The sequence below is a fragment of the Amphimedon queenslandica genome, unplaced genomic scaffold (genome assembly GCF_000090795.2).
Source record: "Amphimedon queenslandica unplaced genomic scaffold, v1.1 AMPQUscaffold_13404, whole genome shotgun sequence".
In the NCBI taxonomy this organism is placed as follows: domain Eukaryota; kingdom Metazoa; phylum Porifera; class Demospongiae; order Haplosclerida; family Niphatidae; genus Amphimedon; species Amphimedon queenslandica.
The window spans coordinates 146364-163680 of record NW_003546360.1 but is presented as its reverse complement, the minus strand read 5'-3'; the positions used below and the strand labels follow the sequence as shown (position 1 = coordinate 163680).

Here is a 17317-nt window from a genome sequence, read left to right as displayed (position 1 = left end):
ATTGAATGTTACATTGTATTTTGGTATCTAATGTCTAATGACTTTAGGTTATTATTGAAGGGATATAACTTAACTTTTAAGCATAAACTAAAATTGCTTTTGATACCTACATTGTTTGCATGTATACACTATTCTGAATTTTGTTTTATAAATTATTTCATTTTTACTGTTTGATAAGATTATACATGCATTAATGATAGTTTATTTTATTTAAAAAATTTATGTAGCCTGTAAACAAAGTAATGCCTTGTCTATTTAATTTATTTTGTTGTTATTCTTAATGGAAGTGTATTTGTTAAGAGTTTGGTGGCAGTAAAAAACCTGTTCCTCTACATAATATGGAATTATAGTCTGTGTTATTTTTTATCGTCTCAGGAAATTTATCCATTTGTATGGAAATATTGGGATACATTATGCACTAAAAGGAGTAAGTCTGGGAGCTGGAAATCTAATTTGTCAGCAAAATTGGTGAGATTGTGTAGTTATGCATGTATGACTTTGTTACTAAATTCTTTTTCTTTCAGATAATGGAAACTTCAATATTTTCTGTAAAGAATGACAAGTTTGGGCTTGTAGATGAAGTAAATTTCATTGTGCATCTTCAATAGTAATATCCCTTTTGCTTGTTACTTTTACATATATTAATATCAATGATTTTTACTGAAGGTGACAAAAGATTTTGACTTTATTTGATTAATTTTTATTATTAATTCATTATTTTGGATTAATTTTTCTGTGGTTTTCATATTTAGGATTTAAGCACAATTGGTCCTCGACGCTACGAGAGTAAGACAGTTGCCCAAAAAGGAAACACAAAAATCAAGCGAAAATTTGAAGTTTCACAGTCTGGACAATCAACTTCTAAGAAATCAAAAGTGTAAAGGGAATTTATATTGACTGTATGTGATTTTATCATAGTGATACTGTGTCTTCTGTAAAAGGTACCTCCCATGGGTATCCATTGGAACATCCGTTTAATAAAGTATTACAAAATTCCTTTTGCCATTTTGTAGCTTTGTTAGGATGGGTATCGCTACATACTGGCAGAGCAAGACCCTCACTCCTCAATTACATTAGATGCAGAAGATTTGGCTGGACGTCCAATTCCTCCTGAACTTTATCGACCTTGGATGTCACCAACAGTTCTACTTTCTCTTCATGACAGAGGTACATGTACATACACATATACATGTACAGTACATGTATAGGTTAAATGATTCTTCTTTTTTTGCTCTTTAAAGCTCCTCAATTGAAAGTGGCAGATAATAGGCTAACTGTTACTGGAGATAGAGGGTACTGCATGATTAGAGCTACTCATGGTAATTATTTGAACTAGTTATTGTGTTTGTACTATTGTAGTGTACTTTTGCAGGTGTCTCAGAAGGGACCTGGTATTATGAGGTATAGGTTAATTTTACCTTGTTCCCAATACATTGTTAGTACAGGTTCATGTTGATGATTTGTCTTGTGAAGGTTCAGCATTGCGAATAGGCTGGTCTCAGAGTTTAGGTATGTGCATGTTCGATGTTCTGTAATAATTGTGTAGAAATGCATCTGCCCCATTTCTGTCATATGCCGCCTATGCTATAACAGAGATTGTGACTTTTCAATTTTGTATTTACTAATTATAATTTTTAGCATGATACTTGTACATGTACATGTATTTTGGGGCTAGTGTGCAGTAACAATTCACAACTCTCACACATGTGCTCTCACATGTTGCAATAATCTTGATCATGTTTATAATTTACTGGATTGGAATCTTTTAGCCACGTTGCAAGCTCCATGTGGTTTTGATAAGCTAAGTTACTCTTGGAGGTCAAAGAAAGGAACTGTTTTTCATCAAAGTCGAGGAAAGCACTACAGGTATGTATTGTACATGAACCTTTTTTGCAAGCTATGCTGCCATTTCTTTGTATAAATTATTTTAGTGATGGTTATCAAGTTGGTGATGTGTTGGGATTTTTGATACATATTCCACATTCAGGAAAAAGTATGCACTATGTAGTGTTTATGTATACTTTATGGGTTAATTTGCCATGTTTATGCTAATGGACATGTGCATTAGAAGACTGCTTAGTGGCACTTACATGTAATTATGCAGTGCTAATTTTTTAATAATTGTAACTTTTCTCTACTCTTTCAAATTTCTAAAAGAATATGTACTTATTAAATATAGTTGCAAAATTTTGTGTGGTTGACACTTTGATTTGATTTGTGAAAGGAAAATCCACAAAATACATGTAGTTGCCTTTATTGTACTTGCTATATAAAAACATGAAAGACACCCTTATAAAACAAACTCCTCTCCCGACGTATCATTACATTGTACTGTATGTAGAGACTCCATTTTAGTAGGTGTTATAACTTTTATTTGCATCCTTCTCTTAATATTGCAGAAAAGTTACCTCTACTCCCAGTCCCAACGTACAAGGACAAAGTTAGCTAATGTTGTGTGTGTCACTTTTTTATTTATGTGCATAGGCACTTATTAAATTTAAAAATTTCTTCTATTTTGAAGAAAAAGATGAACAAGTTGAAGAATATGAGAAGGTTCATTGTTAATTGTTGCTTTTTTAATATTTTACTACACTGCAGAATCTAAAGCCTTTGAAGGGAAGCCAAGTGAGTCTACATGTAGTTCAAAATTATGGTCACTGGTTTTGCTTTATACAGATCATTTTTTATAAAAATGGAGAGTGTCAGGCAAGTATATCTACATGTACATGTATTCAAAAATTGATTTCACTATTATTACTGATTATTAGGGAGTGGGATTCAGTGACTTATATAAAGGAACTTATTTCCCCTGTATTTCTCTTTATAAGACTGCTACAGTAAGAGCATTTATTCATTGTATTTTATCTAGACATCACTGTAGGTTACTGTAAATTTTGGACCAAGCTTTCAGTGTAAGCCATTTTTCCCAGCTGAATATGAAGTTGAACCAGTAAGCATAGGAAACATTATTACTGCACTTATTATAATATTAACTAGATTTCTTTTGCTGCTGAGATTGCAAGCATACGTCAGACCATAGCAGAAATGCTATTTCATGTGGAGTCAAAGGTGCTTAGTAGGACAACAGCACAATACCCTTCAAATTACAAATTCAGTCAGCAAAGCTAATTTCATGTAAAATAAAACTTTGTTCAGTCTTCTTCAAACAACATCTTAACGAGATCTTCATCAGCACATTGTTCAGGGTTCAATCTTTTAGTCTGTAGTAAACAAATAAATTGTATGAAATTCCTTCTGTAATGTAATTTTAAGGTGTAAAATAACAAACACATTTTGTATACCGTTTCCCATTCCATGAGTGTTGGAACACCAGTTAGTTTGAGATTCGTTCGGAATGGATTGTTGAGATCTTTCCAACTAAAATATGGAATAAAAATTTAACATGCCTAGCATCAATAAATTTTATTAAATGTAACAATGAATGACACCTTACGCTGGCCTATCTCCGACAGAACAAGTGATCAGGACCCCACTGCTTTGCTTTGATGCCACATTTTCAATGACAGGATCAGCTATAAAATTAATGATTTGACAGTACATATATCACTTCATCACCTTTCACACAATCAGAACACCAACTGTGGCCAGTCTGTTGATCAGTTGAGCCACAAAATAGTACGAAAATTTTACATCTATTTCCACCCTCTTTTAACACTTCTACACTGGACAACAACTCTTGCAAACCCGCTACATTGATCCTTCTCAACCCCATATTGTGAAGTCACTGAAGTGCTTAGTAGTGTTAGTTAGGGCGTGTTCCAATTAATTATTTATTGCAGACAAGTACACGTTGCATGAGATCTAGATCTAAAAATAGACAATAATTGCTATTTTGAGCAATGGCGTCATTATATGGATTCAAGTCTGGGCAGGAAGGATGCCATGGAAGTTGTAATTTAGGTTCATTGGACCGTATCTCCGTGACCAGTTGAAGCAATTCTTTTGAGGTGGAATGGCAGCGCTTAAGCATATCAAATGCGTTGTAGTTGGTGATGGAACTGTTGGAAAGACCTGTATGATGATTGCTCATATTAACAATTCATTTCCTGGGGAGTATGTCCCTACCGTGTAAGTGAACATTAACAATGATAATACGGTATCATAACTGATATGAAGTGAGTTGTGATAGATTTACTGTAATTAAGTTTTTGTGCATAATAAGTATTGCTAGGCTGTGTAGCCTGTCTAATTATTAGACTAACAACTTTTCAAGTTAGCCCTGGTCAGGAACGGTCATTGTTGATTCCTAGTCAAGTGGGATGAGTAATGAGGAATGTGCTTTTAAGTATGTATAACAAGCTATGTCTTTGCTGGGGTACAGGCACTGTTATTTATAAATTAGTCTAAGCGTATCAAGTTTGATTGTGGCATGCCTTAATTTTTTTGCAGTTGATGTAACCTATCATATGTACATGCACAGGATACAGCTTTAAATTTGTGCCTGAGATAATCATTATGTAAGCATGCCAAAAATGCACTCACAACTATGACAAACTTTTAGTGACACCCCTGAACTATTCATTCAAAGTTACTCTTGGCACAGGCTTTCGTAGTATTGGATGTAAAATAATACTTTTTACTTTTATAGATTTGACAATTACTCAGAAAATATGTACATCAACAACAAGTTTGTAAGTCTTAACTTATGGGACACAGCTGGACAAGAAGATTATGATAGGTTGAGGCCCCTATCTTATCCACAGACAGATGTTTTTCTTGTTTGCTTCTCTGTTGTCAATCCTACATCATTTGATCATGTCACTCATAAGTGGCATCCAGAAGTGTCGCATCATTGTAAAGGTGTGCCCATTTTGCTAATTGGCAATAAGATTGATTTGAGAGATGATCCTGACACACTTGCCCACTTGAATGAACTGAGACAAACTCCCGTGACAAGAACACAGGGACTTGCTTGTGCTAAAAAGATTAATGCGGTCAAGTATATGGAATGCTCGGCTAAAACTGGGAAGGGACTTAGGGAAATTTTTACAACGGCAGCAGAAGTAGTTGTAAGTCCTGAAATCTATCAACACTCTCAAGAGAAGACAGACAAGCGCAAATGTTTGATACTATAAAATAAAATAATGACCCTCATACTTTTTTAATGTTTATAACGACTAATCATGTTTAATTAATTTTCTTTACAGTAACTACATGTATGTTTCAGTTATATTTTCAATGTTCAATTAGATCTACTGCCAAATATGATAAGTTTATTTTTTCTGTGTCCCATATTTTACGTTTACGCACATCTGCTAAAAGTATTAATATTATAGGCTAGCATTAATAATTCTTGTTTTATCATTCATAAGCAATACAGTAGAAAAAGACACCCTTCAAAATAAGCAACTACATATCTATAAAATTGTCAGAGAAAGTAAAGATGTATGTAAACAATGAAACCCATTTAGGTTGACTTGATCATCATGTGGTGAACTAACAATTTGGATAGTTGCTGTTGGCAGCTTAAAAACTAATAAACAATTTCAGGAACAAGCTTCAAATTACAAGGCTGTGTAAGAAAACTCCCAAATAGAATTCCAGAGTTAATGTGAATGTTGGACATAGGCATCTGTTTCAGGGTTCTCTTATCCTTGGTACCTTCTATTTCCTTTATGCTTGTAACAACAATCTACCTAAAGCTTAAAGCCTAAAGCCTTTAGAGACTAAAAAGCCTTGTTAACACTTGCCATAATATTAAATTTTTGCCAACTTTGAGTCAACTTCAAAGCATTTTTGTGTGAACAGGTCAGATCACCCACACAATTTTGAAAGTTGTACCAATTGTAAATCTATATGTGGCTTAACAATAGCACACACTGTTAAGTTTTGATGCCAACATAAATCAAGACATTAAACGAGTGATGTATAGTGACTCAAAAAAGGCTGTCCTCATAGCACCACAACCAAACAGGAAGAGGCTGGAAATTTCATGTAGCTGAGACAGCAGATTAAAAAAATGCAGACATGCTACATACATGTAGTACCATTTGCACTACAATTAATAATGTGTTTATCCACAATTATAAATAAAATATAATTAGCAACATAGACATGTACATGTAGTGTGCATGTTAGTTGTGTGAAGTTATTAGTAATCTAAGATTGTTGTTAGCAGAGGTTAGAGTGCTGGTGAAGTTCTGGTCAATGATACTTTGAGGAATCCATCCCTTTAGAGACACATGTATGGCAACTCATTTATAAGTATCACATACCTTTAAGTCAGAATCTATTACCCACTTAAACAAGGTCTTCGAAGAGTCCAAAGGGATCAAAACATAACCACCAGGACCATTTTCACCTCTACAAAACAGAAAACTATACATTACACTGATCTACAGTAGCCCCCATGATAACTACAATGTATTAGCAACGCAGTAGCGTTATAAATAGGATTAACCCCCAAACAAAATGGCTACCATGATTTTTGCAGCCTTGCTTTACCATAATATTATACATGTCCTATAATGCTGAATTTTACTTTTGAAAAAAAACGGAAAGGCATTGTTGTTATGATTGACAGTAAAGCTTACATACATGTATTAGTGAAATACTAAAGCATACTAGCCACTGGCCAGGTACATTGAAAGTAAATGTTAATTTGATATACATCGGAAAAAGAATGCCCTTATTAATGAACTGGCAATTTTAGAACTAATGAACGAGTTGATTGAAACATAAAAGAATTTGTGATAATAGTAAAAACACCCATTGAAATTGAATGTAAAACCAGGTCTTCTCTCAATCCCTCTTGTTCCTACCCTTGTGACATACATGTACATGAAATGGCATGAGCCCCAAAATTTCATTTTTACAAACCACGTAAAGAAATTTAAGGTCTAATGTATTAAGAGGTGGCATTGTACATGTACATGTACCTATCAATTATGTCCTAGGTTTTACAATAATTATCATGATTTTGAAATTAATGAAATAAAAAACCTCAACTATTTGGTAAAATTTAAATCAGTTATTTGGAACTGAATAATTTTATTAAATGAGCAACAATATAACATGATGACATGTACCTTATTTTGTCAGGAACGGGTGGCTTCTCATTAAATACCACAGACACACTTGCACAGTAGTAACATCCTCTCCTAACAGATGCTTTACGAACAGTTACAAAATCTCTGTTACAATTGAAATAACATATGACAGCAATAAAATTAATACATGTACATGTACCTCGCTGTTACTAAAGAAACAGATTTAGTAGCTGTGTATACAATGTCTGTAGTACGATCAATGTGATGTAACACCTAAAAATATTATATTAATACTAGTGCTGGGCGATAGTGCTACTATCATATCACGATTGATAGTTCTTAAAATTTTAACGATAGTGATACTATCACGATATTAACAATTAATTTTAATATATTTATTTAATGTAACAAAATAGGCAAAAGGATGAAAGGTAAATGAATATTTGAGGTTTTCAGCTAGAAGAACATTTTTGGATGTAGACAAGCTCTTTTTTTAGTACCTATATTCCCAGCAGTACTATAAATACACATTCAGAGGGAACTGATGCCACCGGTATACATAAATATTTCCTAGCTATTATTGGATAACAAAAGAAATTTGTGTTCCACCATGCCAAAGGATTATATATCTTATATATCTAAGCTAATAGGCTCTAATATCTTGAAATTTCTGCATGAGCCTTTTGGAGATTATTCAAGCACTCAGAAATTTTACCATCAACAGCAGGAAAACTAAAATACTTCCATACAACACTAGTAGCACCAGGTAAAGGCAATATTTCTGTTTCTTTTTGGAGCAGTACTGCTACTAATGATAACATCTTCCATTTTCACAGCTGAACTAACTCATTAAAGTAACCACATGTTTGATAATGCGCATGCGTACATGTACCACGTGTCAATCGTGATAGTGTTGATTCAACTATCACGATAGTGATAGTAGATTACTATCGCGACCATCGCATATATCGATACTATCGCCCAGCACTAATTAATACATACTGTATGGTACTATTGTCAAATCTCAATACAATTAAGTTTAGAAACCACTGATCTGTCTTAAATGACATGGACAATGATAATTTTGGCCAAGTTCTTGAGGATTCTCGAAATTAAATATGGCATTTTCAATTGCTAAAGCCCACAAAATCATTGAAGCTCTAAGCACTATAAAGCTGCTGCATGAGTGTGAATTCACTCAACGTCACGTACATGTACATTCCTGATACTCCAGTACAAAATGAATATAATAATCATGCAGATACATTGACATAAGTTGGCACAAACTCATAGATATTAGCAGCACTGCCTGTGTAATATATCTTTTAAGTCTTATTTCAAGTTCCTTTCTTGTATCAGAAGAGATTGCCAAGTTTCTAAAAGCTAAGGGCCAGAAAATGTGGCCACATGCTTGATCACATGATATTGTAAGTATAAGTATACATGTATGCCTTCATGCAGCAGTCTGCTATAAGGTTATTGGATACTCCCTTTAGGTATTGCTGACAGTAATAAGCCATTTAAACTTTCAACCACAAAAATTAAAACCATGAGTTTTCAGACTAGAAGCAAACCTCAGACAGGAAAATAACTCCTATACAATAGATTACTTGATACTACTGTATGTACATACAGTACATGCATCCATTCAAACTTTATTTGATAGCATTATAATAATGTGGGAAGACAATTGTATAATCTGACAAGCTACAGTTTCAATTCTGGTTTTTTATAAGGTTGTGGACAGGTACCATGTATAGTGACAACTTAGCTACAGCGACAACTTGGCAGCAACAACCTCGTCCATATAAAATCATGCTGTGACCTTGGTATTTTTATATCGAAATAATTACCATTTAGCAAATACATGAACTAACACAATAACGGTATGACATCTTAATGATCAATGCATTCACTTATGGCATAACAACATTGCATTACTGACAGAATCCAACACAGTTAATTGTTGTGACTAAAGTACATATAGCAGTTTTAATGTCACAGTGATATAACAATAAGAACACTGAGCCATGTACATTGTGTATGTAAACTGTTAACCACACCTTATTTATATCAACATTAGTATTCCATTCAGTAGTTCTATGAGTCTCATGATATAGCACTCGCCATAGAGTTTCTACTGCAATATTGATGACAACCTGAAAGCAAATCATTAGTAATTGTATGAATAATTTCAAATTTAATTCAAAGTACTTCGCTTTTCCATATTTTCCTGGAGTTGCTTTCAGAGCGATAACTGAAACATCTAATTCCATTCTAATGTAAATGTAGCAAAGCTATTGAAACATTGCAAACAATAATTATACTTCTTCTTTTTCTAATATCCATCCATTATTGGATCTAGTCATTTGCTCAAGTTTTTCTACGGCATTCATTGCATGTAACTTATGCCCCTCATTCTGTGAAACAAAAGGAAATTGTTGGTGGTAAAAATTTAAAAAATGATACCATATTTTACATGTTATGCACACTTTATAATAAAAATACAGTACATGCACATAGCTAATAAAGTGACATACTTCATTCGAAAACTGATCACACTCTGGCAGTGGAGTTAACACAGGGGAATATGTTCTATCTTCCCGAATAATTACTATATCTTCATTTTCAAGTGGAGCAGGTGAACCTACAAGTACATGTACATGCATGCACAAAATGTTATATCCAAGAGTATATGTGACATTGAACCTCTTATGGATCCCAGTGGTGTTCTAAACACTGTGTCCATTGAGCTGTACCGTGCTAGTGGTTGTACATTAGGAATAGCAGTTCTTGATCTATGAGCTGGTCTGGCAGAATGTTCTGATGGACGCTTGACTAACATCCATGGGCAAAACCACACTTTGCAATTTTTCCAGCTAGTAGTAGATAATCTTGACAATTCTGCTGGTAGAAACTAAACTACAGTAATCAGTTCAGCATAATAATATTTATTACTTTAAATTCAAAAAAGAATGTGATAAGCCATGGCATTACGAATGCAGCAAACAGAAAAATTAGAACAATAATGTAGTGTATATCAGTATTATCTTTAGCATTTAAGTAAGTCCAAAACTATAAAACAAGAAGGAAAAAAGCATTTAAACTCTCCACAAAGTAATTGTAACATTTTATTACACAAACATTAAGAAAAGAATTTAACAATATTAAAGCCCATGACACATATAGACCCATCTCAAAGCTAATTATCATGAGCAATAATAGTATGCTATATGCGGGAGAAATAATTTTATAATGATATCATCAGTCAATAATAATATTCATGAAGCAAGTGTCACAGGTACTGGACGGCAAGATGGCTTGAGTCTGAGGGAATATGGAGAATTTCATTGCCCAAAGCAAGCCTAATTCTAAGTTCATTGGGCTCCTAACTGCTGCAAAACAAAGAAAACAATTGGTACCAGCTACTAAGCGTTATATATTGAATTCTAGTGGATTAAACACGAATATCCAGTGATGTGGTAGATGTAGCCTCGTCAATATCTTGCTCATACAATGAATCTGGAGCTTATTTATTCCTTCATTCAGCTGCTCTTAATGCTTTCTTTGAATTTTCTTCAGTAAAAGCTTGAGATCAGCATTCAGCACATACATGTATATTGCCAGCATCTCTTGCCATCCAGTGTGAGTGGCTATAGAATATGCATGGTGAAATTAATGATCGCGATAATTAGCCTTGAAATGGGTCTATAATAGTTTATACACATTGATTAAATAAAGCTTTGGTTCTCCCAATTCAGAAGAAAAAAGCAGAATGACATACAGTATTTCCTCGAACAAGGGCCTAGGCGTTTATTGATTAACAGAGGCAAAAATCACAAAAAAATTCCAAAACCCAGGACCGAAACTGCGACTCTATGTTCTAAAGACTGAGGATGAACAATTAGGCTATTTGGACCACTCTAACCATAAGGGCACATAATACTGTGGTAATATATTAGTGATATGCACTTATTTGAGTAGGGCCCTTATTCGAGGAAATACGGTACTAATAATCAAATTGAAAGACCACACAAGGAACACAGCCACATATGTAGTGTACATCAAAGATTTCTTTTAAATGCACCACTTAATACACATGTACATACATGTAGAATTTCCAAAGTAAATGAAAAGCCAAAGATATTATTGATGATTTTGAGAAATATTTCAATATTTAAAACATAAAGAACTATATTGTTAGTTTAGCATTTTATTGTGAAAAAATGAGCTTAAACTTACAAAGTATGCTTTCACAGGGACATAAAACGTTGATACAACAATGGTGATCTAGATATAATAGAAAATAATACAGTAAGTAATTGTTTTAAAACTCACGACAAAAACTATTCTTGTAACCCAGCCAAGCACCAAATAAAAAAGAAACAAAATAACAAAGCGAATTATAGCAATTACCTATCACAACATCAGTAAATATAAAGACATAATGTATATACATTGTTTTACCACAATATCAAACACAGACGTCTTTATATCAAAATTGGTGAAGTAAGTTTGAAACGGAGAACCTGATTCTAATGTCTAAATAACCAACAATATTAATCTTTACAATGGCAATTGGTACATACTAAGTAAGACAAGATGGAGAGAAAAGCTAACAAGGTTGCATCAAAGCTCATTACAATAAGCAAGCTTAACCTAAACCTCTTGCGCGAATTGCCGTTAACACCTGACTGATTACTCCTCGTCCCTGTTAACACAGTTCCATACCGTGGGCCTAGGGAACTTTCTAACTGTCTAGTATGAGTGGTATCTTCAGCAGTTTGTTCATCTAGAAGATGGTGACCTTCCATTATGACACTCCTCCCAAGCCGAATGTGCTGATCCTTATCAATTTACCCCTGAAGGTTGCGGGGTTTAGACAGCACGGGGGCCGGGGGGAAGTAGATCTAACTGCAATTTTAATTCACTACTAAATTGCTAAGAGGACGATCTTCTTTGGACATATTGCTGGCATTAGCATATCCAGCAATGTATTTTTTGTCAGGAGATTAGAAATCTGAAGGAGAGATTATTATAGATAGTCTGCATGATGTCATGGCTATAGCCTAGATGGTACAACATCTAAAGCTATAACAGATAGAGTTCAACATGTACCAGCTCGTGTACCAGTGTTGTTTGTGTACTGTGTGGTACCCGAGGTGGTACCATATTTGTCTCGTACCATATGTATTGTTTCAAAGCCTGTGGACTTAAAGATGATTTTGTATGTATCTTATGTCAGGTACCACAGACTATTCCTTGGAAAGTTTCTGGATTCACTGACACCACGCACATTTGATAGTTTCAATACACTGAATGTGCTTCTGCTACACTGCCAACAGGATACAGATTTTACTTTGAGGATTGGAAATAGTGAATTTGAGAAAGTACTTAACTTAAACACAGGACTGTCCTGTGCAGACTAAGGTTGATGATATTTAGATCAAAAAGCATATAGATCTACAGGAAGGAAAAGTTGCAATTATGAAGCACATGAATATGACATAAAATGTTACTGGAAGCTGTTTTTGGGCATGCATGAGTTTCATAAGACCCTATCTTTTTAAAACATGTATGGAGTATTTATTTTACAATTCCCTCCTCACATTGTCCACGTACAGAAGACGAAGTCAGAAAAATGTGTCCCTTCAGTTTGATGGAGAGATTATAGATCAAGTAAGGAAAATTTTTTCTCGCTCAGGAGACATTTTTGGGACATCTTGTGGCAAATTTCTTTACCCACCACCTAATGTGGATCAAATCACATATATGTGATAGATAAAGACAACAAGCAAAAGATGGAATGCTTTTATGAATGTCATGGTCAACCTACTGTAACTGAGGCTAAGTTTAGTTATGACAGCCCATAGATAATACCTTTTAATGCCCAATTGTCCGGTTACCAGTGTGAACAACTGCCTAGAGTAATTGTTGCATTCGATCAAATAATTATACAGATTAGCTGGATTTTCATTGCATAGTGGGATGCATTAATTACACTGATGTGATCAATTGGCATAGAAAGAAATTTTTCTACCATAATGGCATGGGTTCAACTAAAGAACAGAGATTTTTGGAGCTCAGCTTAAAACATTTACAGCAACAAGGCTTTTATGCTTATTATTTTCTTTCTCATTAGAATTGTTTGTACTTATGCACATGCATTTACTCTCTGCAATTTTATTACTAAAATTAATCATAAAGTTGGCAATACTAACAATGTTATTTATTGGTAGTGTAGATCTAATTATTAGTAATCTCTTAATAAAACAGTAATAAACAGTGATTGTGGACTTAGCCTTTAGCCCTTTACTCTTGCTTGATGTCCATTGTGAGCCCACCTTGCTATCTACTTCCATCTTGTAACTCTCATTCGCAGTCCCTGCTTTATGCCCCATGTCCACATCCCAGTTTTACCATCGATGTTATATCCTCGTCCCTGTTTTACCAACCCCCACCATGTGCCATCTAAATTATGCATGTAGAGTAACTGCAGCCTGAGTTTAGAATAACATTTGTTATGTAATGAGCAACTTCTGCATCACAGCACTTATATTATTTTTAATTTTGAAGGCAGCAATATTAAAATCAATATTAAAATCAATATTAAAAATTAACACAAAAAGTAAAAGTGGCATTAATAAAACATTTCTCATAAAAAAATTTAGTCACTGTCACGGTCGCTATTAGCATTAATTGTTTCTTCAAAATCATTCTCTCTAGATGACTCGTTATAGATAAGCTCAGTGGCATTAGAAAAATTGTTTGGAACATCAGAATTCATTTCTTCAGTTCTGTTAATAGCAATAGTATGAACAAAGTCATCTCTTGTCCAGCCATAAACAATAGCATTCATAAAACCTTGCAAAGGTAATGTGAGGGACTACCAAAAATTAATAAAAGATGTTGAGGCTAAAAAATACATTTCATTCTTACTTGTGCAAATATAAACCCTTTAAAAATATCATATAATGAATCATGGCTGTGGTTTGTTGCCTCATCATGGACATGGGCCAAATAGGATGAAAGAAAGACAACAAGAAGAATTGCAAGTACCATATCTAGATGTATGAAAACTATAGAGTAAATTATTCAAAGCATCTTACTGAAGAGACCACTGCAAATAAATACACTTATAAACAGAACAACACGTTTTTTAGCTTCAGAGTGGCCTACTTCAATACGATTTTTTTCAGCCGATCCATATTTGCTATGATTAGAATTATCAATAGCTTTCCGTCCAAAAACTAGTTGCTCTAAATAATAAAAAAACAAACTAAAAGTTCCTTAAAAATTTGCTGTACCATGTTCTTGTCGAATTTTTTTGATTTTGCTAAGAATTTTCTTGTAAAGTACCTTTAAAAAATAAATTTATAGAAAAGGGAAAAATTTTTGTTTTAATACTTCACTAACCATAAGCAATATAAAGGCCAGTAGATAATGTAGTATTATGACTATGCCAAGGCCAACCATTAGCCTTGCCTGCAGATGTCTCATAATCCTTGTATTCTATCAAAGATATTTCAAATCATACTTAGAAATAAGATAATTTACCTTGTTAATATTTTTCACATCAGGAAATATATTTATTAAAGATGGCACACACCTAAACGTATAATAGAGTTCACATAAAAAGGGTTGATTAAATACCAGCATGAACATTCACTGACACTTGAGAGCAAATATGTATTGCTACCTATAGTGGCACTAAAGACTAGTATGATGAAAAACAAAGGGAAGGACCTATATTGTATGCTAGCATAAATAAAGTATGAAAAATGTAAACATACCATGCAACACTGTAAACAGGCACTGTTACTTTCCATGAAATTTCATTTCGAATTGAGTGGGCCTATAACGATTATTTCAAAATATGCTACTATCATCATTGATGCCTACCAAAACACTATTCAGGTCTGTCTTTCGAATTTTTACATACGCAAACACAGAATATACTACAGTCAAATTAACAGCGATACATTCCATTACCTAAAAAAGAAACTGTAAATGATTCAACATAAAATGAACATTACAGCTGTTATAAGTGTTAGAGAATAGCACCAAGCTGCCTTATCTCTTGCACTTGAGAGCCATATTGATGATCCAGTTATCCACAGTAGTGCTAACAAGCAATCAGACAAGGAAAGCATAAAAATTGGATGAACTTCTGAATGAAATAATCTGCGCTTCCAAATAACTGAGAAAATTATGGAAGTGGCTCCAAAAACTCTACAGTAAAATAAAAAAGGAATTTGCTGACAATATTTAAGATCTAATTGGCTAGATATCATGAGGCAAACAATCGCCCACTGAACTTAACGGGATGAGTAAAATGCTTTTAAAAGTATAGAGCTGTGAACCCATAATGGCAATCATAACCTTACCCTAAGAGTGAAGAAATCATTCTAATCCCAGCAATTGCGTCAAAGATACCGGCCTATTAATACAGATTTCTAGACAATAAGAGAAGGAAGTAACTCACTCTTTCAGGAGAAAGAAAGCAGGTTTCACTGCCAAGTGATTCATTGAAGCAACTCATTTTAGAAGTGGACTCTGTATGGCTGCTTAGCTGGCTTAGCTTGCTCAGGAATTCTAGGACGTGCCAAAGGAGGAGCTTAACACCCACTCACGTCACAATGGCTAGCGAGGGAGAGAAGATTGGATAGATGGTGTTCGTGAATTGAAGCAGATATTGGTGCAGTATGTGTGATGATCTAAATCCTGACCACTTTTTTAGAAATAGCTGCCTGTTGACAAGAAATGAAGTGGGTTATGGCGTAAATTTAGTCGCGGTATTCACAGCAGGCCATTTGTTATTAGCATGTATATATACATACACTGTGTACAATTTTCATGCCATGCCTTTGTATCTGCTACGTACCGCAGTACTACTAGAGTAAGAGCTCTAAAGGAATGGTTATTAATACCAGTAAATGATAAACGTGTTACACATTCTTGATCTTTCATTATACACTACTATTAGCTAGTACTGTGGTAGTAATGTTTCATTGTTTGTATAATCTTTGTGCCTACAGTGCCTGTACTAATGTTTACGACTTATATCAAAAGGAAATCAAAAGATCAACACATTTGACCATTTCAATTAGATTTATCTTGTAGTTTGAGCTGGTAGGTAGTGATAATAATTCTTTGGAAGCATGTATAAATTGCATGTATTATTATTGCAAAAATGCTGTTGTAACATGAGGATGGGAAGTGTCATTATTGGGACAAGAGGCTCTTTGATCAAGAGATCAAAGTACTTTACATGTTTTGCGTCTCCCTCTATTATTTTGCGAAACTTATTTGTTATTGTATTCATGCATACATGCATATTAAGCGATAATTACCTACATGTAATTGCCATTCTAGTCGTAAATATGATAAATCTTGACAAATCATGCAGTCTTGTGTTTGAGTTGTGCCACTCTTTAGCATAGTGCAGGGTGTGTATGTAATATCCCATTGTTGTGTTTTATGTTGGTGGATGATTTAGTATTAGTTCAACAATAGTGTAAATAAAGGTCAAGCGAAATACACAAAACAATTGTAACACTTACAATACATAGTTATTTCTAATTTATGATTATGTGTATTTATGTAATAATTGCATACACTTCACTTAGCAGAGTAAATGTATGAGAATTAATTCTGATACATTTACTCTGCCTACTATTGTGAAGTGTATGGTTATTATACATGTTCATGTAGTTTCAATATTTATTCTCAATACAAAAACAACTTTAATAGTCTAATTGCATGTATGTATATGCGTATTAGATATTTATATATTTTGTTTTTATAGAATGGACGACTGGATGCAGTGTCAATGGTTCGAATGGTATCATCATTGATAGGGTATGTTATACTTTCATAAGTGCTGGTAATGTCAGCAATTAAAACTTATTGGTATGAGATGTACATGTATATGATTGATAATTGTAATTTTAAACCAACTTTAGAATTAGAAATTATAATTAATTTGGCAATTATATTATCAAGTTTTATTCAAGCATAGAAATTGAAACTTATAGTTATCATAATTCATGCTATCGGAGTTTTATACACGGGATTTTTTAAGGGAGAAATGATGGAACTAAGAACATTTTTGTGACTTGTGCCAATAAGCTAAAGCCATTTTTGCCGCAGGCATGAGGTGATTTGCTTGTTGATATGAATTGCATGCTTTTATATTGAGTTGTGGGCAAGTATTAACTCTTTTGATCAATACACTATTTTTAAGTAAATTAAAAAACATTAAAAATTGGAAAACAGTAGGATTGAATTGTAAATAGACAAGATAA

At 33.7% G+C, this 17317-nt stretch overlaps 6 protein-coding genes across 6 annotated transcripts in view; 3 read left to right on the top strand and 3 right to left on the bottom strand.

The window, feature by feature from the left end:
• The first annotated feature begins 280 nt into the window (after nt 1-280).
• On the top strand, nt 281-3266 carry LOC100634607 (set1/Ash2 histone methyltransferase complex subunit ASH2-like). The gene is made up of 18 exons (XM_019996598.1): nt 281-301; nt 376-468; nt 525-581; nt 753-877; nt 919-982; nt 1023-1167; nt 1242-1319; nt 1373-1401; nt 1446-1509; nt 1770-1866; nt 1932-1993; nt 2400-2440; nt 2485-2553; nt 2599-2625; nt 2677-2706; nt 2769-2837; nt 2882-2950; nt 2998-3266. The coding sequence occupies exons 1-18, from the start codon at nt 281-283 to the stop codon at nt 3127-3129; spliced, it is 1272 nt and encodes a 423-aa protein (XP_019852157.1). The 3' UTR covers nt 3130-3266.
• LOC100633722 (thioredoxin domain-containing protein 17-like) lies at nt 3059-3801 on the bottom strand. Its single transcript, XM_003386665.3, has 4 exons — nt 3577-3801; nt 3455-3533; nt 3303-3378; nt 3059-3221 (listed from the first exon to the last, which is right to left on the bottom strand). The coding sequence occupies exons 1-4, from the start codon at nt 3731-3733 to the stop codon at nt 3153-3155; spliced, it is 381 nt and encodes a 126-aa protein (XP_003386713.1). The 5' UTR covers nt 3734-3801; the 3' UTR covers nt 3059-3152.
• A 78-nt stretch (nt 3802-3879) lies between these two features.
• Nucleotides 3880-5253, top strand: LOC100634481 (ras-related C3 botulinum toxin substrate 1-like). Its single transcript, XM_003386667.3, has 2 exons — nt 3880-4089; nt 4610-5253. Exons 1-2 carry the CDS (start codon nt 3974-3976, stop codon nt 5094-5096), a joined length of 603 nt encoding a protein of 200 aa, XP_003386715.1. The 5' UTR covers nt 3880-3973; the 3' UTR covers nt 5097-5253.
• Nucleotides 5254-6022: 769 nt separating this feature from the next.
• LOC100633594 (stAR-related lipid transfer protein 3-like) lies at nt 6023-11849 on the bottom strand. The gene is made up of 14 exons (XM_003386664.2): nt 11600-11849; nt 11478-11552; nt 11349-11426; nt 11253-11300; nt 9969-10085; nt 9720-9927; nt 9551-9657; nt 9338-9430; nt 9225-9287; nt 9074-9169; nt 7210-7283; nt 7050-7154; nt 6237-6324; nt 6023-6191 (listed from the first exon to the last, which is right to left on the bottom strand). The coding sequence occupies exons 1-14, from the start codon at nt 11822-11824 to the stop codon at nt 6096-6098; spliced, it is 1473 nt and encodes a 490-aa protein (XP_003386712.1). The 5' UTR covers nt 11825-11849; the 3' UTR covers nt 6023-6095.
• A 1801-nt stretch (nt 11850-13650) lies between these two features.
• On the bottom strand, nt 13651-15598 carry LOC109582039 (transmembrane protein 116-like). Its single transcript, XM_019996601.1, has 12 exons — nt 15496-15598; nt 15398-15450; nt 15047-15242; nt 14913-15002; nt 14804-14865; nt 14664-14756; nt 14568-14619; nt 14427-14522; nt 14318-14369; nt 14120-14269; nt 13950-14074; nt 13651-13896 (listed from the first exon to the last, which is right to left on the bottom strand). Exons 1-12 carry the CDS (start codon nt 15550-15552, stop codon nt 13678-13680), a joined length of 1245 nt encoding a protein of 414 aa, XP_019852160.1. The 5' UTR covers nt 15553-15598; the 3' UTR covers nt 13651-13677.
• A 44-nt stretch (nt 15599-15642) lies between these two features.
• Nucleotides 15643-17317, top strand: part of LOC109582042 (transmembrane protein 116-like) — an 8586-nt gene continuing 6911 nt past the window's right edge. The window contains exons 1-2 of the mRNA XM_019996605.1: nt 15643-15778; nt 16819-16871. Coding sequence (XP_019852164.1) covers nt 15716-15778; nt 16819-16871 — 116 coding nt within the window. The 5' untranslated portion in view covers nt 15643-15715. The remainder of the gene's footprint in view (nt 15779-16818; nt 16872-17317) is intronic.

What these genes read in the sequence shown, in the direction of transcription:
- LOC100633722 (XM_003386665.3), bottom strand. Translation starts at nt 3,733, where the DNA reads ATGGGGTTGAGAAGGATCAATGTAGCGGGTTTGCAAGAGTTGTTGTCC. An exon ending in GTGTTCTGATTGTGTGAAAG is followed by an intron (nt 3,534 to 3,576) that starts GTGATGAAGTGA and finishes TTAATTTTATAG; the next exon opens with CTGATCCTGTCATTGAAAAT. An exon ending in TCTGTCGGAGATAGGCCAGC is followed by an intron (nt 3,379 to 3,454) that starts GTAAGGTGTCAT and finishes TCCATATTTTAG; the next exon opens with TTGGAAAGATCTCAACAATC.
- LOC100634607 (XM_019996598.1), top strand. Translation starts at nt 281, where the DNA reads ATGGAAGTGTATTTGTTAAGA. An exon ending in TGGAAGTGTATTTGTTAAGA is followed by an intron (nt 302 to 375) that starts GTTTGGTGGCAG and finishes TTATCGTCTCAG; the next exon opens with GAAATTTATCCATTTGTATG. An exon ending in AAGGGACCTGGTATTATGAG is followed by an intron (nt 1,402 to 1,445) that starts GTATAGGTTAAT and finishes TTGTTAGTACAG; the next exon opens with GTTCATGTTGATGATTTGTC.
- LOC100634481 (XM_003386667.3), top strand. Translation starts at nt 3,974, where the DNA reads ATGGCAGCGCTTAAGCATATCAAATGCGTTGTAGTTGGTGATGGAACT. An exon ending in GGGGAGTATGTCCCTACCGT is followed by an intron (nt 4,090 to 4,609) that starts GTAAGTGAACAT and finishes TTACTTTTATAG; the next exon opens with ATTTGACAATTACTCAGAAA.
- LOC100633594 (XM_003386664.2), bottom strand. Translation starts at nt 11,824, where the DNA reads ATGGAAGGTCACCATCTTCTAGATGAACAAACTGCTGAAGATACCACT. An exon ending in TCCCTGTGAAAGCATACTTT is followed by an intron (nt 10,086 to 11,252) that starts GTAAGTTTAAGC and finishes CTTGTTTTATAG; the next exon opens with TTTTGGACTTACTTAAATGC. An exon ending in GGAAAATATGGAAAAGCGAA is followed by an intron (nt 9,170 to 9,224) that starts GTACTTTGAATT and finishes ATTTGCTTTCAG; the next exon opens with GTTGTCATCAATATTGCAGT.
- LOC109582039 (XM_019996601.1), bottom strand. Translation starts at nt 15,552, where the DNA reads ATGAGTTGCTTCAATGAATCACTTGGCAGTGAAACCTGCTTTCTTTCT. An exon ending in GCTTTCTTTCTCCTGAAAGA is followed by an intron (nt 15,451 to 15,495) that starts GTGAGTTACTTC and finishes CTGTATTAATAG; the next exon opens with GCCGGTATCTTTGACGCAAT. An exon ending in ATGATTTCTTCACTCTTAGG is followed by an intron (nt 15,243 to 15,397) that starts GTAAGGTTATGA and finishes ATTTTACTGTAG; the next exon opens with AGTTTTTGGAGCCACTTCCA.